The 27153-nt window shown below is 41.9% G+C and overlaps 1 protein-coding gene across 1 annotated transcript in view; it reads right to left on the reverse strand.

Moving 5' to 3' along the window:
- Positions 1-27153, reverse strand: part of col4a1 (collagen, type IV, alpha 1) — a 42922-nt gene that overhangs the window by 1442 nt on the left and 14327 nt on the right. The window contains exons 2-51 of the mRNA XM_080498267.1: positions 19119-19172; positions 17364-17453; positions 17139-17183; positions 16959-17003; positions 16562-16624; positions 16419-16472; positions 16163-16189; positions 15996-16070; positions 15653-15715; positions 14763-14798; positions 14630-14668; positions 14329-14427; positions 14205-14240; positions 14049-14102; positions 13864-13899; positions 13713-13757; positions 13301-13333; positions 12532-12592; positions 12384-12419; positions 12133-12279; positions 11958-12041; positions 11791-11874; positions 11591-11661; positions 11310-11501; positions 10943-11111; positions 10580-10672; positions 10011-10115; positions 9806-9903; positions 9544-9694; positions 9350-9463; positions 9085-9252; positions 8171-8260; positions 7916-8068; positions 7672-7770; positions 7473-7562; positions 6648-6787; positions 6276-6402; positions 6078-6158; positions 5265-5363; positions 4961-5011; positions 4688-4873; positions 3591-3724; positions 3397-3469; positions 3218-3289; positions 2992-3120; positions 1669-1767; positions 1369-1581; positions 1084-1261; positions 884-998; positions 157-329 (exon numbers count right to left, since the gene is read on the reverse strand). Coding sequence (XP_080354393.1) covers positions 157-329; positions 884-998; positions 1084-1261; positions 1369-1581; positions 1669-1767; positions 2992-3120; positions 3218-3289; positions 3397-3469; positions 3591-3724; positions 4688-4873; positions 4961-5011; positions 5265-5363; positions 6078-6158; positions 6276-6402; positions 6648-6787; positions 7473-7562; positions 7672-7770; positions 7916-8068; positions 8171-8260; positions 9085-9252; positions 9350-9463; positions 9544-9694; positions 9806-9903; positions 10011-10115; positions 10580-10672; positions 10943-11111; positions 11310-11501; positions 11591-11661; positions 11791-11874; positions 11958-12041; positions 12133-12279; positions 12384-12419; positions 12532-12592; positions 13301-13333; positions 13713-13757; positions 13864-13899; positions 14049-14102; positions 14205-14240; positions 14329-14427; positions 14630-14668; positions 14763-14798; positions 15653-15715; positions 15996-16070; positions 16163-16189; positions 16419-16472; positions 16562-16624; positions 16959-17003; positions 17139-17183; positions 17364-17453; positions 19119-19172 — 4769 coding nt within the window. The remainder of the gene's footprint in view (positions 1-156; positions 330-883; positions 999-1083; positions 1262-1368; positions 1582-1668; positions 1768-2991; positions 3121-3217; positions 3290-3396; positions 3470-3590; positions 3725-4687; positions 4874-4960; positions 5012-5264; positions 5364-6077; positions 6159-6275; positions 6403-6647; positions 6788-7472; positions 7563-7671; positions 7771-7915; positions 8069-8170; positions 8261-9084; positions 9253-9349; positions 9464-9543; positions 9695-9805; positions 9904-10010; positions 10116-10579; positions 10673-10942; positions 11112-11309; positions 11502-11590; positions 11662-11790; positions 11875-11957; positions 12042-12132; positions 12280-12383; positions 12420-12531; positions 12593-13300; positions 13334-13712; positions 13758-13863; positions 13900-14048; positions 14103-14204; positions 14241-14328; positions 14428-14629; positions 14669-14762; positions 14799-15652; positions 15716-15995; positions 16071-16162; positions 16190-16418; positions 16473-16561; positions 16625-16958; positions 17004-17138; positions 17184-17363; positions 17454-19118; positions 19173-27153) is intronic.

The following is a 27153-nucleotide window of genomic DNA, read 5'->3' on the forward strand; positions in this document are numbered from 1 at the left end:
TGACTCTGAGGTCACAGATATTTCACCCTTTCACCTCGAATATGAATGTAATTCTATAGAGTTCAATAAAGCACATATTTTCAGGTGCTACGTTAAGAACAACAACAAAAAAACAACTTGATTTAACAACGTCTGGGTGTGAGCGCTCTGCCTTACGTGAACATCTCATTGTCTTCGATGGTCGCCAGCCAGAAGCTGTAGGAGTTGGCGTAGTAGTTGCAGGTTCCTCTGCCGTGGCACTCGATGAACGGAGCACTGCGGAACTCCTCCAGGCAGGAACCAGGAGAGGCCAAAGCCTGGCCGGAACCCTCAGCCCCGGCGCTGGTGTGCTGGAAAAACACAGACACAACACAAACTAATGAGGGAGACTATCTGGAAGTTGTGTACAAAGACTTCATTCAGGCTTTAAACAACACCCCCCCCCCAAAAAAAAACTGCAGAACATGATGTGGATGAAATGAGCCAACACTCAATAGATTAGGTTGAATCTAATTTGGAAAAACACGCAGTCAGGGCAATATTGGGAAAACTGAAGGGCTTTAATTGGATGAAAATGATTTACGTGTGAAGCTAAAAGTTACTGGTCCCATCCAGCCTGCAAGGCGTCGATTACTTGTTTATCTGCTTTTCTCTGCTCTACTATTTATCTATCTGACTGTTCTTTTATATTATATCTAGGGAACTTGGTCTTCAAGCTACCTCAATTCATTGAATGTGTCATTTTCACTTCGAAGAACTCATGCGAACCATCCTCATGGCTCGGATAAACAGTTTTGCCTGATTTAATTCAATCTACCGAGCCGTCTGAAATGAGGCTTGGCTTTTATATCCACACGGTGAGCATGAGGTGGCAGAAAACTCTCACTTGTGCGGATGTTCTTACCATGACAAAGGAGTATCCGATCCAGAGAGAGTCCCAGCCTTGAGGACACGCGGGGATCATGATGGTCTGGCTGTGCACTGCGATCACCATCGCTGGGGCTTCACATACTGCACATCTGTCCACAGAGCAGCATGTGCAAAGTGTTACACGGAGTCTTTTTTTATACCGGCGCATCACTGTGGATGAAGAGGTTGACTTACCGGCTGATGAAGGGTTTGATGCTTTCTCCAGTGATGGGCGCCATGCTCATCGGCATGGGCTCCGGTGAGGTGAGCCAGTAGGAGTAATCGTTGCGGGACGCAAAGTTGCACACGTTGTTGATGTTGCAGAACAGGAAAGGCATGGGGCTGAACTTCCTCAGGCAGCTGCCTGCCGTACCTGCAACACAGAACCAGAAGGAATGTAATTCACTCATCAAAACTAACCACAAGGGCATTTTTAAAATCGATTCGTCTTTTCTTTTTCTCTTGTATCAGGTTTCTCACCGAGATCTTGTCCATGGGAGCGCTCGTTGCCTTGTACATAAAGCAAAGAGTAGCCGTCATATATGAGCGAGGTCCCTTGAGGACAGTATGGCACGTCCACTGATTGGCTGTGACGTGTCACCAGGAACCCATGATCCATAGAGGAGGGCCCCGGGGGTCCCACTTGACCTGGAACACCATCGGGACCTGGAGGGCCGGGGTGTCCTCTCGGCCCTGCAGGTATGAAGGGAATTCACGCAGTTTAGCAAGTGACGGCAAAACACGTCTGCCAAATGACTGCAGTCTGTGTGAACTCCTCACCTTGTGGCCCTGGCAGACCGGACTCTCCTTTGGCTCCCGGCTGACCGTGATAACCAGGGAAACCTTCCTCACCTTTTGGCCCCTGAATACCTGTCACACCTGAGAGAGGGTCAAAATGAAACCGTTATCAAAATGGATGAGCAGGATGACAAACAGTTGATTGAGTTCAACTTGTAGTCCCCCGCTGACTTCCAGGTTACGGAAATGTTTACGCAAATAAGAACATCAATTGGCAACATTTCAATATAATATAATGTATTATAAAGTGAAATTAAATGCATTTAGTAGTGAACATTACCAAATGTATGTACTTTGATTCAATAAGCTCAATTTACAGGAATTAATTGATCTCTTTATGTTTAATTATTAGCTCCAATTTTTAAAATGTTGTGAAATGATCTGCGACAATCTGGCCCCCTGGTAAACTGGGTGAAATTTGTGTTATTTAATGCCAATAAATAAATAAATTAATACATTTTAAAAAATCATTGTGCAACCACATTACTGTGTAAGAGATCCAGGTACTGAACAGGGTTTAAATATCAGAGATATCTTTATTTATGTTAAATGTGAAATTAAAACTAGTGGATTCACAAACTGCTTCATGGTAATTGCATGAAACAGAACAATACTGAGAGGATGTCCTACGTGAATAAGTGATGAATGTCCTCACGAGACCTAATCTGGATCCAGTGTGTCTCGTCTTTGGCTGCATTAGTTTGCACATTACTAATTTATATCATCTGGGACCTTTAAATGTATGGAGAATGGCAAATGGACTCTGCTTCTAGAGCACATTTTACCCTTGAGCAGTCCTCACACGCTTTACATGATCCGTCATCATTCACCCATTTACTCACGCAATCACACCCTAATGGTGACGGATGCCATGCGAGGACCTCGCAACACCATTAAGAGCAACTTGGGGGAATCGCGGTTTACCAAAGGACACTTGAAATGTGGTCAGGGCTTAAAGAAGGATCACGCTGCTAACTTTTTCTGGCACATTCATATAGAAAATGATATTCGGAGTATATCTCACTGGACTATCGGCACTCTTTAATAGACTCAAAAGTAACAAGTTTACTAATACGTGGAAAGCTTTTTTTTTTTTAACATGTCATGATTTAATAATTGAAGCAGTGATTTTCTAAGTGTGAGTTGAGCCTCATCTTGGTGGGCAGAGAGCTTTGGGAAAAGGCACAGCAGCAGGACAAGTGTAGGGGTCAGAGGCGGGAGGGGGTCTCTGGGGACTTCATACTTTAAAAATGATTGCTTAAGCCTGGGAAAAAAATGGGTCAAATGTCTGAAAAAAACCATCACCTTGCTGTCCTTTATGTCCAGGAAGCCCAGCTGGTCCTTGAGGTCCAGGCAAGCCCGGATTTCCTGGGAACCCGCTGTCTCCTTTAATAAAGATTTGGGGTCCCGGTGGACCTGGAGGGCCATCATTACCTAAAATGCACAGTATCATTGAAAGAGAAGGTTTGAGTTACCAGTGTTGGTTTTTACTTTTTATTATTAACAAATATGTAACTGACTCTTTAAATACCTTTTTCTCCAGGGAATCCTCTGTCTCCAAATTCTCCCTTGAATCCAATGTCCCCGCCGGTACCCTTTGGACCTACAGGTGTTATTTGTGTTTTATGGACATTTGTTTCTCCATTTTTCACTCAAAAATACTGACATGCACACTTGCAGACACAAGCTCATGACACTCTATATCCTTACCTGGGAAACCAGGGACACCCTGCAATCCTCTCTCTCCCTTCTCTCCATTAATACCAGGTAGTCCAGAAGGCCCCTTGAACCAGCACAATCACAAACACAAGTCTTAGTGACGTGCAAGCCATCTCTGATCAGAATGCACACGTACGAAAGAGGAAGGTAAGAAAGCTAAAATGGGTGCCAGCATTACGACTTACAGAAAATCCAGGAATGCCGGGATCACCCTTGTGTCCCGTCTCTCCCTGGAAACCGGGCAGACCCTGATCTCCTTTATCCCCCTTGTGACCCTCGTGGCCTGGAACTCCAGAGATCCCTGGTACACCTGGCTGTCCTGATGGATGAAGAGAAAAAGAAATATTGCAGTAAAAGAAGCACGTACACCTCACATTCAAACAAACACGCACATATACGGGTTTTAGTTTGTGGGCTGAAAACTCAAATGCTAAGAAAGAATTCTACATCAAGCAAAAGACAACCTGCAATGTCCAGAGAGAAGAGCTCAGGCCTGGATATCAAATCTGGTCCTGTCACTCACGGTACATAGAATTAAGTTTAGATATGGGCAGAAGGTTTAAGCAGGTGTGTTAACATCTAAAGCATGCAGGATTTCAAAGCACTGATTCATCTTGTTCCTTTTTATGTTGTTGATCCTTCATGGGGTCTCCAACCTTGTTATGAAGAGTCCCTGGAGTGCGTGTTTTTTTTTTTTTTTCTTTGCTCGTGTTCTTTCCAAGGAGGTTGAAAGTGACAATAATCATATAATTCAGGTGACACGTGGGTCAGGGTTGGACACACTGGGCCAATGTGTCATTGCCAAAGCTCTACAATGGATTCTAATCCCTGTACAAAACATGTGAGAGAAGGGACACTGCTTATAGTATGCTCCCATTACACATTAATGAGGGACCTTTAAATTATGTTTTTAGAGAGTGTGGAGAACAGGGGTGTCGGTATGTTATTCGGCGACATCTGAAACACTAAACCAGCGACGGAGAGAGAAGCAGGCAACTTTACAAAATTCCAGATCAATCATCAATTGATTATCTCATTGTAAAGAGGGGTTATAATTTTACTCCGTGTCAGTGACGTCATTATAGATAGATTTTGTTTATTCAGTGACGATATACCACCAGACCGTCGTGGCTCTTAAATTGCCTGTAGGCATGTATGTTTCTGTGATGGACGAGTGACTTGTCCAGGGTGTCCCCCTGTCTTAGCTCTTTATTACACTATATTCTGATGACACAGCATTAAACACAAACAAATTCTTAACATGCCACATATTTTACAACACCTGCTTCTCCGGGTTGTCCAGATGTCCCTCTGTCTCCTTTGGGGCCTTCGAGAGAAAGACCTGGAGCACCCTGCTCTCCAGGCTCACCCACGGGTCCCTGGAAGCCTGCAAGTCCTTTGTCGCCTTTGATACCGGATACACCCGGCTGACCCGGGGTGCCGGGGAAGCCAGAGCTACCTTTGTCTCCTGCAGGGACGGAAAGACGAAGTGACGCAATGAAACCCTGATGATCTCCAATAACTGAAAAGAAATATACAAAAAAAGAGTTCTTACCTTTGTGACCACTCTGTCCTGGAACCCCAGGCCGACCAACACCAGGTATACCTGCAGAACATAGCAGACGTTGTGATTCCTCACAGTCTCGACTGGCGTGAACATTTCACAATATTTGGTACTTTGTTAATATGATGAAATCATCTGGCCGGACAATAATAATATAATAAATGATAATAATAAATGTGTTCGAAAGGTCTGCTGTTACATTCACATTTATGCAAACCACTAGTGTCAATTGCTGGTATTAAATGAGATTTATTTTGGGGGTGAGAATAAGCCAATTCGCTCCTGCGGCACTAACCTGGATCTCCTCTTTCTCCCGTGGAGCCCGGGATGCCATCCACTCCAGCCTCACCCTTATCGCCTCGGGATCCGGGAGGTCCCTGCAGGCCTCCTTCACCTGGAAGAGAACATGTTCCACTCAGCTTGAGACATCCTAGTGAATCTTTAAAGTATACGACTGGATGGTTTATTCAGCTGTAGCTGGTCAATATTAGTACATTTATCTTATCCAGCAACATAAAGAAGATCCTGAATTTCACAAAAATAGAAATAGAATCACAGACGCTTTTGTAAAAATGGAGTTAGTGTAAGTAAACGTAGGAATTCACTTTGTTGGGACACGATGCATTGTTGAGGTATCGTGAACATTCTCGGTCCCAAGCACTCTCAGTCAAATCACAAGCTCATGTGCAGATTTGTAGTATAAATATTGTCAATGTAATATTGTGTTTTTAAATGTAGAAACAGCAGCTTAATCCTGAGCTAAGATACAAATCATGATTATGCTTGCATCGAGTCGTTAAAAACACAAAATGAATCGTTTGCCGGACCTAAAATATAATGAAGTAGTGGTAAAAAGTCACCACAAAAAATACAGTCTTTGGTGGGCTACAGACACCTGAAAACATTAATTTAATTGCAACAACAACAACAACAACGCATAAGTATTTTATGTAAATTTATTTCTGACGATATATAACTCGTCAGACTGAACCCTTTCAAACTTATTATATTTGACGTCTACATAAGAAGCAACTTAGCACCAACCGATGAATGACCAATGAATTAAGTGTAATGAGTGTGTTTGCACGAAACCACAAGCTCGACTTACCAGGACGTCCCTCTTGACCTGGTTCTCCTGGAGACCCTGGAAATCCGCCGGTCCCCTTCTCACCTGGCCGACCCGGCTGACCTGTACAGCGAACAAAGCATAAACCACGAGCGGAGACGTTTCAATAATATTTCCACCAGGACTCAAATAGCCCGAGTGGACTGAATGAATATGATATAAAAGAGTAGAAAGTCTGACCTGGATACCCGGCGCCCCCTTGCTCTCCTTTAACCCCTTCCAGTCCAGGCTTGCCGGGCATACCTGCATACCCCTTCTGGCCTTTATCTCCAGATGAGCCTGGGAATCCAGGCTGGCCGATCAGACCCTGCACAAGAAGAGGAATTTACACGAAGGTCTATTAAGAACAGGTGGATTGAGGAGCTGGTTACATCTAGTAGTTAGTTTATCTTCATACTGACTTCATTATCTTTATTATAGAAATATCCATTAATAAATTATGGTCCACATTTTCAATTTATACATATATTAGCAAGTGCCCTATAAAGGATTAAACGTATCCCTACCCATGTCGTCTGTGTAAAATATTGATGTACAGATTGCATGGCTTACCTTTTCTCCTGGAGGTCCTGGGATACCAATGCCGGGCTCACCAGGTACTCCAGAGTCTCCTTTTTGTCCATGTGTTCCGCTCAGTCCAGGATGTCCTGGTGTACCAATGTCTCCTCTGGTACCCGTTGGCCCAACTGGACCTGCATAAGCACACACACATACACACACACACACACACACACACACGAACAGGAAGAATTTCTCACTGTGTAAATAACATGATTCAGTTATCAAAGCACTATTTCATATTTATTGGATCAAACATGAATGTAATGCAGATTTTTATTGATCGGAATATAAGACTTTTTTTTTTGTTTGTTTGGTTTTTTTTAGATGGAACAAAGTCTGCAATGGTCGGTTATCTCATATTTGGGTTGTAATATTCAGCTCCCGCCAGTTGCAGGTGGTGGACGTTGATGTTTAGGAGCTTTAACGTGCATCATGCTTTCATCTCCTATGATGTGGGAGTGGATAAAGTCGAGGAGCCGGCGGAACCTGGAGCACGTGAATGACGATCGCTGGAGAGCCAGCGAGGCAGAAGAGCTTGTATAGCGACACTGGAAACTGTTTATAAAATTGTATCTAATCGGGAATCGACTGCTGAGCTCAGCTAAGCTCCGCCTATAAGGAGATCTCAATGTGTCCTGCATCGTTACCAGCAGCTAAACACGTAAACGTCAACTACTATTTTAGAAAATAAAATGTAAGTTTGTTAAAAAAAAAAAAAAACATAGTTTAATCTCCAAAATCTTTTTACAAATATAAGCTTACCAACAGACTCCTTAATATTCTATTGTCATGCATTATGTATGCTTCAGTTCATACCTGGTATTCCCATCTCTCCAACGCTGCCTTTCTGGCCCGGTGGTCCCATATGTCCGGTTGCGCCGGGATAACCGGAGTCTCCTTTAGGACCTGGAAAACACCACAGATGCTGCAAAGTTGAGTGCATGCATGCATTTTAAGTATCTATGTAAATGTGTTTTATTATTTATGCATATTTCAGGGCGGTCCGGTAAGTCACCTGGTTGTCCAGGTGTTCCAGGCTCTCCATCTTTGCCTGGCATTCCAGGATCTCCTTGAAGTCCTCTGTGGCCTTTCTCCCCAGAGTATCCATCTAGACCTGACAAGCAAAATCAAACCAGATTCACTTCAGTGTTTCACATGCACACATTCAGAGTCAATGATTGTTTTGTTTTGGTTTTTTTACATGTCAAATCCCTAAAAGAGCATTAGAAGGAGCTGAAAGGTCAGGATGATCATTTTACCTTGGTTTCCAATGTCTCCTTTTGGACCCCTCATGTGCTTCATTTCCACGTCAGTCATGTTTCCAGGGGGTCCTGGAATTCCTTGCTCTCCCGTTTCACCTTTAGGACCAAACCCTCCAATGGTGCCCCTTGATCCAGTGATACCAGGATCACCTGAGTGGAGCCAAGAAGAGCTTTTATAAGTGCTGATTGAACTGAAACACCTTTCAAGCCGTCGAAAAGTGAGACCAATGAGAGCAATTTTGTGTTTCTTACCTCTCTGCCCAGGAGATCCAGGCAAGCCTGGGGGTCCAGAAAACCCTGGCACACCTGGTGTTCCCATGACTCCCATTTCACCTTTATAACCTGCGCACACAAATATGCAACTTTAGATTTCTGCAATTAATTAACAGTTTAAATTGACACTTTGTATTTTGACCTGTGTAAATCAAATTTTTGTAACTTTTTTTTTAAACCACCATATTACATTTTCCACCTCAGTAAAAATGACAATGCAAACATAATGGGGGGGGGGGGGGGGGGGGGAAATCTGAAAAAAAACGTGACCGTACTCTCATATAAGTCTGTAAATATACACATTTGGAAACATGTTCCAGTGAACTTTATTTGCAGATGACACCATCATTTATTTATTTATTTATTCAGCAGACCTCACAGTCCAGAAGATGTAGTGGGCAGCACTTGAAATGCTGATTAATTTAATCAAACAGACTGAAATGAATGTGAGCATTTATTGACACACACACACACAAATAAAGTTAAACAATGTAAATGTGGTATGGTGGGGAAACTGGGTGGAATATTCACCACTCGCATGTGGATCGAAAAACATCTGTGAAGCGATTAAATACAAGGCATATGGCTGAAAGTTCTGAGCATGTATTGACACACAAAATTAATAACTGACTGGTATTTTAAGTAGTACATGAACAATATTTCCTGGTAGGAAGAATATGAGGGTTAATAAAGTAGGTGAAGCTCAGGTTAGGACCCAGATCAGTTTTATATGATTCTTTAATTTAATTAATTAATTTCCTGGGATTTGATTTTTGCAGAGTTCTAAAAATGGGAATAACATTTACAATCAAGATTTAACAACTTCTCGAAAGGTAATTCAATGCTACAGTTGATCTTGCGGATGTTTTCAGTGAGATATACTTGATCCTCACCTTGGGCTCCGATTTGTCCGTCCCTTCCCTGTTGGCCTGAAGGACCTGGCAGTCCTTTAGTACCTTGAACCCCAGGAAATCCGGGGGCTCCCTTATCTCCTTTAGGACCAGGCATATCCAGACCAGGAGAACCAGGGTAGCCTCTCTCTCCCTTTACACCTTCCCGACCTGAACAAGATGCACAGACCGTTCAAATTCAGAAAAAAAAAAAGAAAGAAACCCAGGCAGATGGTTACTACTAAAATTGGCAAAAGTCAACGCTCACCGTATGGTCCAGGCTCCCCAGGCGGACCCTGTGGTCCAGGGGCTCCAGGTGAGCCTTTCCCTGCAGGTCCTGGTGCACCAGCCAACCCAGGAGGTCCCGGGACCCCAATATCGCCTATTTCACAGAAGAAGAAAAAATTAACAATATTGTACAATTTAAAATTAAATAAAAGCTGAAAATCTTGGAGGCTGTACCTTTAATTCCTTGAGGTCCAGGTAATCCTGTCTGTCCCTCTCGTCCGGGAACACCAGGTAACCCGATGTTACCCTTCTCTCCGGGGTACCCCTTAACTCCTAAGTCCCCCTGAAAACCTTTGGGACCTGGGAGACCTCGTCCTGGTTCACCCTGGAAAGGCATGGAAATAAGCCCTGAATTGCATTGCAAAGCAAAGACTAACTTCACCTCACATTTCAAAATAAAGTAAATAATAAAATGGTATGCCAGCAAAGTACGCACTTTTTGTCCAGGTGCACCGGGGTTTCCAGTCACGCCATCTTGTCCTGGTCGCCCCGGCTCTCCGGTTAATCCTGGAGCTCCTGGAATTCCACTGATTCCTTGAAAGATTCAATAAAAAAACAAACAAAAAAAACAAAAACATTTCATCAGTTTTTGTCGTGTGCCACAGTTTCCTTCTCAATCTTACAGACATAGGACACCTCACCTTTAGGGCCAGTTGGGCCTGGAAATCCAATTCCAGGAAGTCCATGTTCACCCTTTTGTCCTTGAAGACCTGGGTACCCCAGGTCTCCAGGTGGACCTTTTTCACCTTCAAATTACAATAAAAGTGTATTTCAAACAGGATATCGTGGAAAACAGTTCAGCCTACTTCAATTTTCAAATGCCAAAGGACGACATGGTTGCCACCTGTTGTAAAGAGACTCTTTAGAAGATAATTGGCTTTTTAAGTGGCTAAATATAACTCAATATATTTGTCCATGAAGATGTTTTCGGTTTGTGCTACTCTCACGATCATAGACTTAGAAAGCACAGAGACACATTTGTTTTTTTCTAGTTTCTATTTCTTACTATTTTTAGGGGATTTTTGTCTCCTGTCTCCTCCTCATGCATGTCCTCCCTCAGTGTTTCCATCATCCTCTGCTTCCTTAAAATTCTCACCTTCAGTTTGAATGGCAGCTTTTTCTTAAATCTACAACCTGACTGTGGTGTCCAACTGAATCGTCCAAGCGTAGCACAACACATCAAGATATCAAACATTATGGATTCGCTCACCTTGAATTCCAGGTAGGCCGTTTTCCCCTCTCGGTCCAGGAACCCCCTGAAGTCCAGGAGTGCTCAGACCTTTACCCGGCTCACCTTTAAACCCTGAAGGACAAACGTACACATATGATAGATCTATCAGTTTGAACCTATTAGAACACCAACGTTGTGTACATGTACCTCAGTGTGTGTGTGTATGTGTGTTCTGTGAGAACCTGAGTGAAGAAGAACTTCTTTCTAGATGTGTTGTTTTTTTTTTATCACAAAAAGTATGATCTTTGAAGGCAATACAAACAAGGTATCGTTTGTCTCAGAGGAGCAATTAGAATTCGTTTTTTTTTTTTTATTTATTCATGTTGTAGACCTCAAGCGTACCCTGTAATCCAGGAGTTCCAGGGAGTCCAGGTCTTCCCTGACTGCCTTTCTCTCCAGGGTCTCCTGCACGTCCGAAGCCTGGAACACCCGGTGGACCCCTCTCTCCGGGAGTCCCAAGAAGACCCGGGTCTCCAGATGGCCCACGTTCACCCTTGATGCCCTCTTTGGCCTGAAAGCAGAGTTAGGAAAAAAAAGTGTTTTAGACTTCACCATCTCGTGTACATCGACTCTTTTTTCCACTGATTGTCACATACTGACAAAATACCAATATCTTGTGTAACTTTACTGCAGTTTTGCGTCGCCAGCGGCACAACTGTTCTTTTTATAAATCTTGAGTCTGTCCATGAAACGACACACAAGCACTTACGGGTTCCCCTTTGAGTCCAGGTTGACCCGGAGGTCCATCTCTCCCTGCAATCCCATCCAGCCCTGGTTGACCTTGAGTACCAGGGACACCAGGAAGACCTTTGGCCCCTTTCAGACCAGGAGCTAAGAAGATATCTCCAGGTTCTCCGACTGGACCGGGTAGCCCCATCAATCCAGGAGTTCCCTGAGATCCCTGCACAATAGAAAACATGAGCAAAAATTTAAAAAAGGTATATTCTGATATTTTCAGATCTTCTGGGTCTCGGATGTTATTCCACTCACAGGTCTTCCAGGTTGTCCAAAATGTCCAGGACTGCCCTTGTCTCCTTTTGCCCCGACTTGACCAGGAGGACCTGTCAGGTAAAAATCACACCACCTCAGCTCATCCAGAAAACATGTAAATATATGACTAAAGATAAAACATTTAAGATATATGGCCGCAGGATTGTTCATATAATTGACCGGTATCAACGTCCACCCACCTCGTTCTCCTTTGGGACCCTCCGGCCCGGGGAACCCAGTGGCACCGTTGCCATCACACTGAACACAAGTGTCTCCTCTGTCACCTGAAATCAAGCGCACAAACTTTATTTCAAATTCAAGGAGCGGCAATCAAGACACGTGTCACAAGCGAAAGCGTCACGTTTACCTTTTTGTCCCACTTCCCCTTGTAACCCGGGAGGTCCAGGTGCGCCGGTGGCGCCCTTCTCAACGTCACATACAGAAGAATCAACTGGGTGGAACACACACACACACACAATAATTTCATCATCTGCCGTTACGAACCTGCCGGAGTCGTCATTCACTGCGATGATGTATCATACCTGGTGGGCCGGGGGGGCCGGGCAGTCCAGGGCGTCCCGGTTGTCCAGGGGGTCCAAAAAGAGAGTCTCCCTCTACACCTCTGTCCCCCTTCTGTCCAAGATCTCCCTTCTGACCCATTTCTCCCTTTTGTCCTTCAACAAGCCGTCCTGAAGTGCAAACAAAGCAATGAGTGTGTGAGTGTGTGTGTTTCTTTTGTCACCATGTGTTTGACTGAGACGAGCAGACTTTCTGCAGCGTTGGGTTATTTTACCTGGTGGACCCGCCTCTCCCTGGGGACCGGCGTAACCTGGGGATTAAGGAGGAACGGAAACTGAATCGATCCACACTTTGTATTTATGAAAGTTTGTGTATTTCTATTGGTCGTGAGCATTTGTTGCCACACTGTGACATTGTTTTACCTTTTTCTCCTTGTAATCCTGGGACACCTCGAGTGCCAGGGGGGCCAGGAGCACCAGTACCCTGAAAAGAAATCATTACAAAGGGTGAATTTTTAAATATTTATCACAATAAAATTGTGAAACCTATTATTAGCTATACAAACATCATACAAAAAATGTACATACAATTATGAATTGTAAGGATTGCCCCCATTTAGTCGATTCTATTCTATGAAACTGGGGTACAACACATTTTAAAACCTGAACCATGGCTGTGAATCGACTATACATACTTACGCTTGTTAAAACTATACAATCACTTGTAGCTAATTAGAGATAGAAAGCAGAGTTAATGCTGGACTCTATTAATTTTTTTTACATTCTATTTAACAAGGGGAAAATATTTCCTCTTCTGCCTAAACTGAGTCGGCTTTCTTACGTTTCATATCAAAACATCTGCAGCTCAGAGTTTTTGATCCAGACAAATGCAGTTAAAGTTCACTTTTATGTTCTAATAACTGGCAATAAAAACAAGAAACACCTGTAATAAAAACTCAAAACACTGAAAGCAGTCGTAATAATTGTAGAACCTTTTGTTTAAGATTATATTAACTATCTATCTAGGTATGTATGTCTGTGGCCTAAGTCATATGTATACCAAGGATAATATCTCAATGAACTTTAGTGACATCTGCTGGCCTTTCTTGTAGTGGCGTTTGTTTGGTACGCTACGAAAAAAGAGTGAGGGAGAGAATCATAGATGGAAATGAAGAGGAAGGCGACAACTTACATAACCAGGAGGCCCCTGTTCACCTTTTCCACCCTGGAAAAAAGATCAATGATACACTCTGTCTGATGATGACCATCTTTAACATACATTAACATGTACTGTAGTATCTTGGGCTTTAAAATCCCTGAATGTTTCAATTGTGATTGAATAAACAATTGTGGGTGCTCGTTTTATCTCAAATAAAATCTGTTGAACGGCAGTAGACTGACCAGAAATAATCAGCAATCATTTCCACACTTTACAATAACTCAATTCCAATTCATCCTTTTTTTTAAGCAGCAGAATTGTGTCTATGTTTGACAATAGACATGAAGGAAACAGACTTGAATGTGATATAAACACAGCAATGTGAAATATTTCTCTCCCTGTAAACCGTTGATTGTGACATCACATTTGTTTGTGTATCAATTACCTGAGAGCCGGGATAGCCGGGAGCACCAGAAAAGCCTTTGTCACCCTAAAGGAGAATATGTTGTAGTTCAGCAATATGGATTTTACTTAACGTAACACTAAATACATGAAAATAGCAGGTTTTAGGTCACGTAAATAAAAATAGCTCTTACCTTTCGTCCTTCCTCTCCATCCTTGCCAGATTTCCCCTAAATTATAGATCAGACACTTTTGGTTAGATTCAATTTGTTGTAATCAAGTCATTTATGTAAACAACAAATGTATCTATCAGTAGTTGATTAGAAATGTTAGTGAGCTTCCACTGTGCCCCTCAGAGGGACTTGTGTTTAATACTCACTCTTGGGCCGGGTGGGCCGGGCTCTCCTTTGACACCATCATTAATGCAAATGCCCTGTGAAAGAAATAACAGTGTTTTTTAACACAGCAAAAGATTACAAATATTTGGATGGTGCAGGAAATCTCACATGCAAATAGATAAGAGAAAAACACTAACTAGGTCTCCTTTCTCTCCTTTATCTCCTCTGAACCCCTTCAGGAAGAAAAAAACGAAACAAAACGGGATTAGTAAGTATGTATTTTATTAAAAACCAAAAAAATAACAGTGACTGTGTGAGTACCGGTGGTCCTGGTACATGCACTGTGGTGTGTCCTCCCTCTTGTCCTTCAACCGATGGGGGTCCAGGGGGGCCGGGTGGGCCTTGAAATCCTCGATCACCCTGCAGAGTCATGGAAGATTAAAAAAAATAAAAAATACAACACAAGGCCAAAGGTAAAAGCAACGAGTACAAACTGTCAAGAAGCAGAGATACAAGTTTTTCTTTTTGACTTGAAAAGAGACCATTGTGGATTTTTCTTTGTGAAAAATAAATACACTTTTAATTATCAAGTCAAAAAATTTACAATTAATTAATAAGTCACCTTATCTCCTTTCTCGCTCACAAAGGACAGCCTGTCACCCTGTAGGGGGTTGAAATCATGAAATTGCAGTCAAGTCAGGATATCAGCAAATGACGACCATCAAAGATTTATTTCACAGAAGATGAAATATTACCTTCTCTCCAGGAAGCCCGGGTGGACCAGCATCACCCTGTCAAAACGTCATTTAATTATTCAAAAGAAGTCCATAAATAATAATTGTCAGTCGGTACGATCCCTGCTTATGAGATTAAGACACTGTCAGTGTTCCACCAGGTACCGGAACAGCTTCTTCCCCACAGCTGTCACACTCCTGAACTCTGCCTCCTGACATCTCAACCACATCAACACTCATGGATACACCATAAATGCTGTACAGATAATCACACTGTATACAATAATTATAGTTCTACAGCAGGTTTATAGCTTTATATATGTATAACCACATGCATATACTTATAGTTATAGTGTACAGTTGTAATATATTATATTTTTGTTAAAAGCATTTTCTGCCTTGTACGACATGTGCAATGACAATAAAGTTGATTTCTATTCAATTCTATTGTTGAGGCTTTGACACCCAATGTAATGCTACAAGTGAGGAAGACAGAAATGCAGTATTCCATGTTTTTTTTTCTATATCTGACACTACTTATTAAGAATGTGATGAAATTAAAAATGTTATATACCATGTTATTCCATTAGATGATCCAAATATAGTACATGCGCTGAAGTAAAACAGGCCTGCTTTAAGTGTTTTAACTTTGCCTGGTTTAGATGATTTTGTACTTTATTCTATAGCATATTGGATAATTGTAACAAGTGGAGACTTAATGTGACATTCATAAAATAAAACACATGAAATTGCTTCTTAATGATACAAAAGTCTGACATTAATGCTGTTGATTGTACAGCGATAAAAGGTTCAGAATTATTTCACAACCTTTTCCACAATCGATGTGTTTTTCAGTCCAAACATACAAAGTCAATATTTTTTTTGTGAATTAACTTGTTGTTGTGACTCACTTTAGGTCCTTGATAGCCACGTGGTCCGGGAGGTCCAGTAGGGCCGAGGTGGCCGGGTAAGCCCTGAGAGAAAGACAAAGTGGGCAAAACATGAAAAACTACAGCAACACACACACATTTCTGTTCAACATGACATTCAAGGTCCACCCATCCACATAGATTATCCACCAGCTTTGTTCTTAAACATTAACCAGTAGATGCACACACACACACACACACACACACACACACACACACACACACACACACACACACACACACACACACACACACACACACACACACACACACATACTACATACAGACTCACACACACACACACACACACACACATACTACGTACAGACTGTCCAGGTGTACCGGGGAATCCTCTCTCTCCTTTCACAGGAGCAATTCCGATCACACCACCGGGGTCACCCTGTGGGAGGAAACACGTGCATATACATCAATGAAATGTGGTCGCAGGTTATTATAATATAATATGACAAAAATGCATAATTGCATACCGACCTTCATTCCAGGAATTCCTGGGATACCCTGAGAGAAAATCATTTACATAAATGAACAAGATGCATTCATATACGTACGAATGTTTACAATCTGAAATATCTTGTCGTCTGTGTTGTTACATTTTATTGAAATCATTTAATTTGAACAGTGAACATGTTACGTTTCTATGATTGACAGATATAAAATAAAGCTTTTCTTTAAAAGAACTTTGCTTCTATAGGTGTGTGATAATTGTGACTTGTTGGCGATTCCTTACAGGAGGACCTTGGAGACCGGGAAAACCAGGAGTTCCATCTCTTCCTCTGTCTCCCTGAACACACAATCAGAAGGTACAAACAGGAGCGTTAGGTTTATATTATTGAAAGATTCAGAGCTCACTATGACTGGAGACTGTTTTACCTTAGTGCCGTTGCATCCGGGAATACCGGGCAAACCAGATGGGCCATCATTTCCATTAATGCCCTACGAACATGAGCGTGAGGACACAAGCAGACAATTTATGCGACATCGTCACTACTCTGCCCTGTTGTATCAACAATAACTAAGCCTCATTAACAAATAAATGACCTGACAATCAAATAGGTATATAAAATGCAATGTAATAGTCAACTATATTGCTGTTTACACACTAAATGGTGCATTTCAATTAGTGAACACACAGTCATGATGTGAATTTTAATGAGAAGAAGCAGCTATTAGGAGGACAATCAAAAGGAGGGTAGACGAAAGAGGAAAACATATTTGGGGGAAAAAACTGTGTGTTGCAAGATTGGAGCCATGATGGCAGATCACTTACTGGAAGTCCGGGGTTTCCTGGGAAACCTGGCAGACCAGGAGGTCCCTGAGAAATCACACAAATATCAGGTTCACTGTCCCAAGATATCAGCACGGCTTTACTTTAGACAATAATTTGAAATCGGGCAACATCATGGTGTGGGTCTGATGGGATTACAGTGTTTAATAGACGATCACTTACTCGCACTCCTTTTATACCTGAAGATCCAGGCTCACCTGAGCTTCCCTGAAAAATAGAGAACGTCATGATTAATTACTTTAAAGAAAAATGTGTTAAACTTCACATCTGTTATTAACATTTTTGGTTTCTGCGTAGGGGAAAAAAAGACAAATCATTTCATAAAATTACAAATAACTGTCTTGTACCAGTAGCTACGTCTCTGATGCGCCTCAGGTGTGCACTCACCTTGGGGCCCATAGGCCCTGCTGGGCCCTCAGGTCCCTGCATCCCTGGGAACCCCATATTGCCTTGAAGACCAGGAAACCCTCGATCACCCTGTCACAAACAAAGGAGTTCATGAAAATGGGTCATTTCAAAAATGGAAATAAAGTCATATTGGAGGAAAATACATGAAAACGTACCAAAAACAATGTGAATTACTACATATATCATACAATGTAATACTGCAAATATTTGCAAAGTTGAGACATTATTGAAAATGTGCATTATTGAATCTAAATCAGACAAAAAAAATACAATATTTGATTAACACGTAAGGATTTCTAACAATATAAATCGGTATCTCATGCAATATCTCCAAATCATTCCAAACAAGTGTCCTTAAACTGACCCACATATATCCCACAGTCAACCACTAGATGGCAGCAGTGCTTCAAGAGGGAGAGTGGAATCCTGGTAATCTCCTCAATGAGGGACAGTAATGAAATACTTGGCAACCACAAAACAACAACATTCACACAGAACGTGCAGTTGAGGAGCAGATTGCCGTTCCCACAACAGAACACCTGACTCACATCAATCAGGGGGAATGATGCATGTCATCATCCTGTGGAAATGAACACGACCAAGTTCTGCTGGGCAATACGAGGAAATTGTTTTATTGGAAATGAGGCTCAAATGAGACTTTGGGTGGGATGTTTGGAGTCTTTCAGCAGCTTTGAAAACACAGAGGAGCTTTGAATCTGCAGTGATTGGCCGAACTCCACCAAACACTGTCAATACATCTGTTGTTGGGGAGCGAGTTTGGCTACTGTTGCTGTTAAAATGAGCCTCAAAAGGCCAAACTGTGGCAAAAAGTAGACGGATGACATGTTGCGGTCATAATATAAAAGTGAGCCAGTCAAACCACAGAAGCCCCAGTGAAAAAGAAATCTACATTGATGTAATAACATTAAAACGCCTCTAAAAAGTGGGAAATATGAGAAAACTGTTTTTCACTTGGATGGTCCTTTATAGTTTAGCACATTTAACATTTGTACAATTTTAAGCACTTCATTGATAAGCAAGACCAACAGAACTGCGGCAATAATAAATGTAAATTGTGTAATGTGATTTGATTATTAAAATATACTGAACTTACTGGCTACAATGATACAATTCAGTTTATGGTGCATTTATAGTTTTGGTCTTTTACAATGGTTTATTAACAAAATTAAGATTTTGATTTTGGATTTTCTCTTCAAAGACTTTTCTGTCTGTGTCCAATCAGCTGTCTTTAAACAAGGAAATGTGGTTTTCCAGCCAATTTCCAATTTTTCCAATCATTAAATGAAGGATTTGCATGAGATTAAGAAGAATGTTGAAATAAGGACCACTCCATTCCTCACAGACAGTTCATGGCTGAAGTCTGCACAACTTGTGCAGTGATAACACCCCCCCCCCCCCCACCATCTGATGGGAATAAGACCTCCAGGCCAGCTGTGTGTTCTGACACGCTCTGATTCAGCCTGATCTGTGTTCCTGTCCTGGTCTCTGCTCCGTGACTGAGCTCCAAGTCCTGCTTTTCCACCCGGGCCCGTCTCCAGCTCGTCCCAGCGAGCTGACCCTCTCAGTGAGGACACGAGCTGCACTGTCACTCCTCGCAACTCGCCGCTGACCGACAACTCTGCACTCAATGATCGAGTTCAGGCTTTTATCCGATGGGGCACTGGGTGAGGCGACAGGTGGGAATGATTCACCAAAACCAAATGAAAATCTCACCTTTGTTCCTTTGACGCCGCTGCAGTCACATTTTCCACATGAGGTACCACAGCCCTGAGAACGAGGAGAAACATAAAGATAAATGGACCATTACTTGGAAGAAACAACACTCGGAAGAAGCGTAGGTTTGTCCAACTGGGCTCAGTTGTATCGGTGACCTTTATTTTTTTCCCTCTTGGGGGCAGCAAATCAATTTGCAGCCTTTCATACATCACTTTATAATACAGGGTTGCACTTGGGCTGCAGAGGTCAGCAGTCAAGCCTGAGGGCGAGAGTTCAAGTCCAGGTTTTCAGGGGTGGGGGTTCTTTGTGGTGTTTGCAAGTTCTCCCTGTACGTCAATCAGCTTTACCTTCAACAGTCCTACACAGACGTATATTTGAAGCAATTCTGTGAGTTTAAAAATACCCCAAGGTGTGAATAAGCGTGTTGTAGCAGGTTTCAGGCAGCAGGTGGCAGTGTGACAGACAGGTATGCTCTGCAAAGGAAGTCTTGCTGCTCCCTCACTAATTTTGAAGAAATCAAAGCCGTAAATCATATTTCCTGTTTGTATGAATGTGTACATTTATAAAGCTCAGACTTTGATTTGATTCAATTTATAATTTTAATTGAACAGCAGAAATAAAGAGATAGGTTGAGGTTGTAAACTTACTTGTATCCATGTAAATTACTCTTGCTGTTTGAAAAGTGTTCCTGTGTCTGGTTTTGTGTTAATGACCACAACGTTGACGACATCCATAAAACCCAGTGACTCACGTCTCATCTTTGCTTTCTTCTTACCTGGCAAAAGAGCAGTGAGTCTCTATGCAAGTTCTGCAGTTATTGATTACTTAAGTGATCATGTCAGCAGCTTTGTTGAATCTGAATAAAACCATTAGCCGACATCTCTCCAGATTTATTCTAAAGCATTTCTGTATGTAAACACAATCAGAAGACAACAACCATGATGTGTAGCAGTCGGAAGTCACAAAGCCCGACTTCTGTAGGGAAGAACGGACCTAATTTTATGTTGAATTTATGACATTACTACACACATATTCTGAGATGAATTCATCATTAGACTGACAAAGTATTAACCAGGGTATATTCAGCATATAATATTTCTGGACAGCATGTAAATAATGTATGTTTACTCTTTGGATGACACGGTGGTGTGTCGGCTATCTGTCTCATGTCACAGTGAGATATCAGGGGTCCGAGTCCATGTGCATATGTGTGTGTGTGTGTGTTTTCTCTGGCTGGTGACGGTTGAGTGATTAATTTCTCACAAGAACATGTGTTTCATTATGTACTGCCCCTTCACTTTCAGTCATGATCTCATCAGCAACTAGAAGAATCGGGGTTTCTTTTCAGCTGCATCCAGAGATCAGCGATGAGTTCTGCAGAACTGTTTGCAGGCGGGGGAACATCAGCGCAGCTGGTCTCAGCCGTCACCCCCCCTCCACCCACCCCCACCCTGCTTCCTGTCCTCTGGGGTCTCTAGAGGCCAAAGCCTGGGAACTGGCCGGCACTGCCTTTGGCTCTGTCTCTCTTTCTTTTGCTCCGCTCTTCCTTCTCCCTTCCATCGTCCAGCTGTTGCCGGACTCACGTGTAAGGCGTCCGGCCAAAAGCCTGTCAGTGCTTTGGACTGACTCTGCAGGATTGGGGAGAGAGTACACAGCTACACAACCCACACATATTTCTGTCTGTCTCACATTCTCTCTCACACACACACACACACACACACACACACACACACACACACACACACACACACACACACACACACACACAAATAAATGGCTCCGATATCATTCACTGTTCCAGTCTTCGGCCCACTAAACCTGACATTTAATACTGTACATAAGTCATTCTCAATTTTACATATTCTGTAATCTAATGCATGGCTTTACCATTTGTCTGGCCTGTTAGATACCAACATACCTTATAACTGAATCAATATGTGACCCTAAAAGCATGGGAAATCCAGGTAATACACTTTATTCCCTGGACTTCGAGCCCTGGTTCTCCACACCCGGTCCCTGCGCACTTGTTCTCTACTGTAGTAAGCATATAGTACGAAGTAGTGCACATGTGTGGCCCGTTTCTTACGTCCACCCTCTAAAACACCTCTCTCTCACTCCATCTCACCTCACCACTTGCGACTGCTTAATTGTTTTTTCTTTTCTTTTCTTACCATGCCACAGGAAGCTTAAGGCACACCTGCTTTCGATCAGATTAGTGTCAAAAGACAAACAGAGGAAAGCAATATTGACTCTGAGAATGACCAACATGTGTGGCTTATTATGACTAACCTGCTGGCTCGGAGCAATAAGGGCTCCTGGTGTTTGGTTGACAGGGTTTTTGGCAACTCAACAAGGGATTTAAAGGATTCTAATACAATGCTGGAAATGCTTGCGCAGATCAGAGCAATCGGTGAACAAGTTCTTCCTCATCCACCTGTTGCTCTCCGACTGCCCCGAAACTGTTCTTTGTCTGGACGTTTTGTAATTTGCTTTGAAAATATTTAAACGTACGCGTGATTCAAACACAGTGGAAAGCGAGACGGGGAAATTCCAACACTGACAGCACAATGAGAGCGCGGTGCTGTGACGTCCGCCGCTGGATCTTCAAACACAACATGCTGATCTGCAGGTAGATCACAGCAGCTTTTCTCTTGATTCCCCCTGTTTGTTTTCCTTCTCTATCTGCCGAGCGTCGTCATAAACCCAAACACCAGACAGAAGAAGTGGCACAGAGTTCCAGCTGACATCCACACAAAACCAGTGTCTCCTTAATGACTTTCACAACCTGAGATTGGACGACTGTCCCACCCGCTATCAGATGGTAAGAGGATCTTATCCTCGTCAACACCCAGGATGATCTGTGATTAGCTTGCTCGCACAAGACGGACTGACTTCTAACACAAATACTTTGCAAAACATGGGTTTGTATATATGTCCTTCCTTAATCTGTGTTGCATCTCTCCAAGAAGGAACAAAGACAGAAATTGTGTTGAAATACTTTTTAGCGAATAATGTAATGTACTTTATCCATCTGATTCTTCTGCTGCTCCCACTTTAATGTCACTTTATTTCAAAGGGATATTTTATTTTAACACATGATTTCTCTGACTGCATTAATGGGAATTTCAGAGTTTCTTCTACATTTTAACTGAAAGTAAAAATCAAAATTTAGGGGTAAATACTTCCTGCTTATATAGCGAATCGGCATTGGTCAATTGCGCAGCACCAAGGATTAGAGTTATGCATCACAGATATTTTTTTTTCTGTGAATAATTGAGCCATTATTTGCACAGTGCATGTGTGCAAGGATTTTTCTGTAACACTTAAGGTTTGGTGTTAATTTAAGCATCAAAACGGTGCTTACCGTGTGTTTAATATCAATGCAAATTAGATTAAAATCCTGTATATTACTATTAATATCAATTCACAACAAAACGACCTTTAATAATAATGTTTATATTTTACAACTTAGATTTTTATTTACAATGTACAGCACTTTGTTTCAGCTGCGGCTGCTTAAAAGTGCTTTATAAATAAAGTTGATTGATTGATTAGAAACCTTCTCATCTAAAAATCAGAGGTGATGGATATGACACTTTAAGTTTTCACATTTTATCAGCTAAGATAAATCAACATTTTCCTGTCGCCTTTCATGAAAAGAAACTTGAATACATGCGAAGATATAAATAATCCAAAATTTTAGATTATGATGAATCGATACAATTCAAATTAGCTTGTGTCACAAAAATGATATAGCATTTTTAAGTTATTCTCACTTCAATGGCTGAAATTTAGAGCTAAGGAGAAGTTCCATTTGGCCTGACAGAGACAGCAAACAGCTCTCTTGGTTGTGAAGGTTACAGACCTCAGCTAAAAGTGGTGAATGTTATATTCCTTTAAATATGTCTCCACAGTTGTTTACAGGCATCACATCTGGTTTCTGGGTGCAATAAATTGGTCAATGTTTACACGTTCAGGATTGATAGGATTAAGAAATGAGGAGGATCTTACTTTGCCACAACAGCATCATGGAGTAAATCGACTGTTTAGAAGAACTAAGCCCTGCAGTGAGTCACTGAGCTTTGGGTGAAGTGTATCAGATCCAGGAAAGCTCTGCAGCAGCCGGGATTATGTGTCCCTGAAAAGTGTTTATGCGACTCTGATGGCAGTCTGGAGGGTGTCTCCAAACTGTGAAGACTCACGATGACGTTCGCTGACAGATTGTTTACATTTACTGGACCGGGCACAACATGGCACCTTGTCATAATTGTGTGTACGCGACTGGGTGCTTGGGATCGTTTACTGCGATGGGAGCCGGCACAGACACACAAACCGCAAAGACTCAATTTGACAGAAGCACGAAAGAAGAGCAACAGAAGCTGGATGTGAGTTATGGCGTGATACACAGAGGCACGTTCACGAGCCTTCATCATGCGTACGGATGAATTTGGGTGCTCGGTGTTATTTTCCAGGTGCTTGGGATTACACCAGGTTAAGCCTTTTCCCAAAAGGTCTACTGTCTCAACAACACCTGCTCAATAAGTCTGACATCATCAGACCCGTACATTCAGAGTGGAGACGAGTCCCACAGAGAGGAAGTGATGAGTAATGTTTGACTTAGCGATTAAGGGCCTCATCCAGCGAGCGATGCTCGTCCAGACAGTCCGACTTTATTATAAACACTCTCAACGTAAACCATGGGGGTGAGTGTAAAGTGCTGTTACATAACTGAATTAGGAAATAGAGTTATAGAAGTGAAGTTGTGGCTCAACACGCGTCATAAGACCCGTCTAAAGAATGTTCTCACAAAAGTTCTTCGAATACAAGATGACCTACGAAGCTATAAAGCCTTTTTTGTTCATGTTAACACAAATATTTTGCCAGCGTTACCATGGAAGCAGCAAATGAGGAGATCTATTTTGTAGCTTTTGATCTTATCACACGTTTCGCCTCCGAAGCTGAGGGAAGCAGATATTTACCCGCTGGGCAGAAGACAGTGCGATACAATCTAAAAAGCATCACATTTAAGACACGATCGCTCACCTTCACTGCGAATACTAAATCTACTGGCTTTTGTGGCCTTTTGTATGTCTGTTTTGCACTTTCTGTACAAGACGACTGCAGTGTGTTCTTTCAGGGAAGATAAGATCTGAACCTTGTTCCAGCTAATCAAGGTAGAATGAAGGGGGAAACTGCACTCCTGGCCTCTTGGATTTTTTGTTGTTTTTTTTGCTGGGTTTTTTTCATTCAATAAATATTGTGCAGAATGGAAACCATGGATAGATTGCCACTTTGAGGTTTTGACAGGACAATTTCCACAAAGACAGTTTTGTTATTGCAGCTCTCACTGTCATTCAGTCTTTAGTGGCCGTGTGACTCATGACTTCACTTCTTATTGAAAGTTATTCCCACACGAAATGGTGAAATCCTCTCTATGTTTTGAAGCAGAAAATTGGAAGTGCACTGCAGTCTTTGCTGAACTGCGCAACTCTTCAATTCAGTGTCAAATCACTGAAATAAAAGTACAGATTACTTTCAGGGAGGAATATGGCAATATGACAGGAGGGCTCATTGTTACCACATGGGGGCAGACACGTGACCACCACTTCAGTCTGTAACATTTACAGCAGCTGTAAGTGCTTCCTGGAGTCTTTTCTTACATGTAAAAGGAAACTGAAGATCGCACAAACATCTGGTCGATGTCATGTAGAAACGTTCAAACGACATCACATTCCTGCCATAACTTCCCACCACTGCTGGACCAACTTACAAACCTCCAGGGTATCTTGAGGGGCGGCTGAGGACTGAAGTGTGGGAGGGTTTGTCATTCCATGATGACCCCCTCCTTTTTTATCCTTTCATACATACATACATACATACATACATACATACATACATACATACATACATACATACATACATACATACATACTTAAAGATGTTATTGCAGATCCCACAGACCAGGGGTGTCTTGTATGTTTTAGTTCTCTCCCTGCGTCAGCACACCTGAATCTAATGATGATGTCATAAGCAAGGTTGTGAAAAAGCCCAATAATGAGCCCCTCATTGCAATCAGGTGTTTTGCAACTGGGAGGAGCTAAACCCTGCAGGATGTCGGCCCTCCAGGACCGAGCTTGGACACCACTGCCATAGGGTCACCAGTCCGTCACAGGACAAGCAGAGAGAGCTATAAACTCCCACCTGTAGGCAATATAGGATCATTAATAGACTTAGAATGTATGTCTTTGCAATGCAAACTTAACACTAAAAGGCCTCCAGGCTCAGACTCGAAGTCGAGCGAAATGGTGAATCAACTCCAGGTTCAGTGTCTTGTCGAAAGACATTTCAACACATGGGCCACAGTGGGTGATCGAACCACCAGCATATAGATTGTAATACGACCCACTGAGCCAGAACCACTCACAGCAAGAATGTGGGACAGCTGTTGGTTGGATGCTGTTGGTGGTTCTACAGCATCAGGAGATTCCACCAATGTAGAATTGAGAATAGAGTTTTGTCAAAACAAACAAAAAAAGGAAACACAAATATTCCTGGAAAATAGTTGAAGAGCGTTCTCCCTCGGTTATCTCCTCGGCTGTGGGGGAGGGGAGGGGCGCCTCCTCTCCACATTGATATGGATTCACTAAGCAGCCAAGCAAATAGCTCCGGTAGTATGTTTCTACTTTTGTGTGGTGATTTGTCTCTGAATTCCACTGTAACACCTCCACTAAAGACTCCTACATATGTAATGTATTTAAAAGGTCCGGACCCACTTTGTCACGATTGCCTTAAAACAAGATCTGCATTCTCATATGACAGTGAAAAGAAACTATTTGCAGCGTGTGAAATAAATGAAACTGAACTGTCATTTTGAATTGAGTATATATTAAACATAAATGTACTAACACGTGAGTGCAAACTTTCAGTACTCTCTTTTTGCTAAGGAGAGAAAAACTAAGGTGAAGCACTGTATACACACAGAATCCTTGTAATTCTGTGGCTCTGCTTTGGCGTACAAGCGGAAATTCAAACGGCCACATAATTTCTGAACCATTTGTACTTAAAACACAAGCGTAACCATATTGGTCGGTCGCACTGTTGCATCACATGGATTCGGGATTACATTTTAGTCTGTGTTTTGGGAGTTTTCAACTTGGCTCACCTAATTGCTCTTAATGACATCCGATGAGATTCTGGCTGAGCGTCCCGACAGTAAATATTTTGCAACATCGTAAATGCTCCTAAAAGCCGGCGAACTCTCACACAAACATCTGGGTCCTTTTGTGAATTGAATGGAATAACAAGAACATTTACAAAAGGCATTTTCTCTCTCAGAGTCTTTGGGTCGTTTTAATCTTTCACTGGCCAAAAGAGCATATCTGGTACCTTTCTGCTCGCTTTTTGTAATTACAATCACAGAAGACTTGGAAAAAAATATAGCTGCTTGTGAGGTATTTTTCAGAATTTGTCTAGATAATCACAAAGCATTAAATCTTCACTTTAAATTTCTTACATATTACCATAATAACTCAAGTGTTTTTTACTGTTTTCCTTTAAAAATCACATTTTACTTTCAGTTAGTGTGCAAGGTCTTCTCATTAATGCTTATAAATTGTGAATCCAAAGCAACCATAAAATGAGTCACATTATGTATGTTTAACTATTTAATTTGCTGAATGAATTGTCAGACAGTAGTAATGAATGACAAGTATTAAGATTTGAAAACATTTTAAAGAAATCCAGGAAGAAAAATCACATATTTAGCTGAATGTTATGAAAAAAAAAAAAACAGTTACAGATTCATTTCATTTTTCTCATTTCCCCAGTTTTATTTTTAATAATGTCACATAATTATGTATATTTATTATGAATGTGACCTTAGAGACCACTGAGAAGCTCTGGATAATTGTTATTGTCCACTGACAGGTGTTTTAGTAAGAGCCTTATAAACTGTTCATCTCACAATTCCTACACATGTTGCACATCTTCCGAGGCAATCTGGACACAATCCTCATTATAAGCCATTTATTGA

This window comes from Blennius ocellaris, assembly GCF_963422515.1.
Source record: "Blennius ocellaris genome assembly, chromosome: 6".
In the NCBI taxonomy this organism is placed as follows: domain Eukaryota; kingdom Metazoa; phylum Chordata; class Actinopteri; order Blenniiformes; family Blenniidae; genus Blennius; species Blennius ocellaris.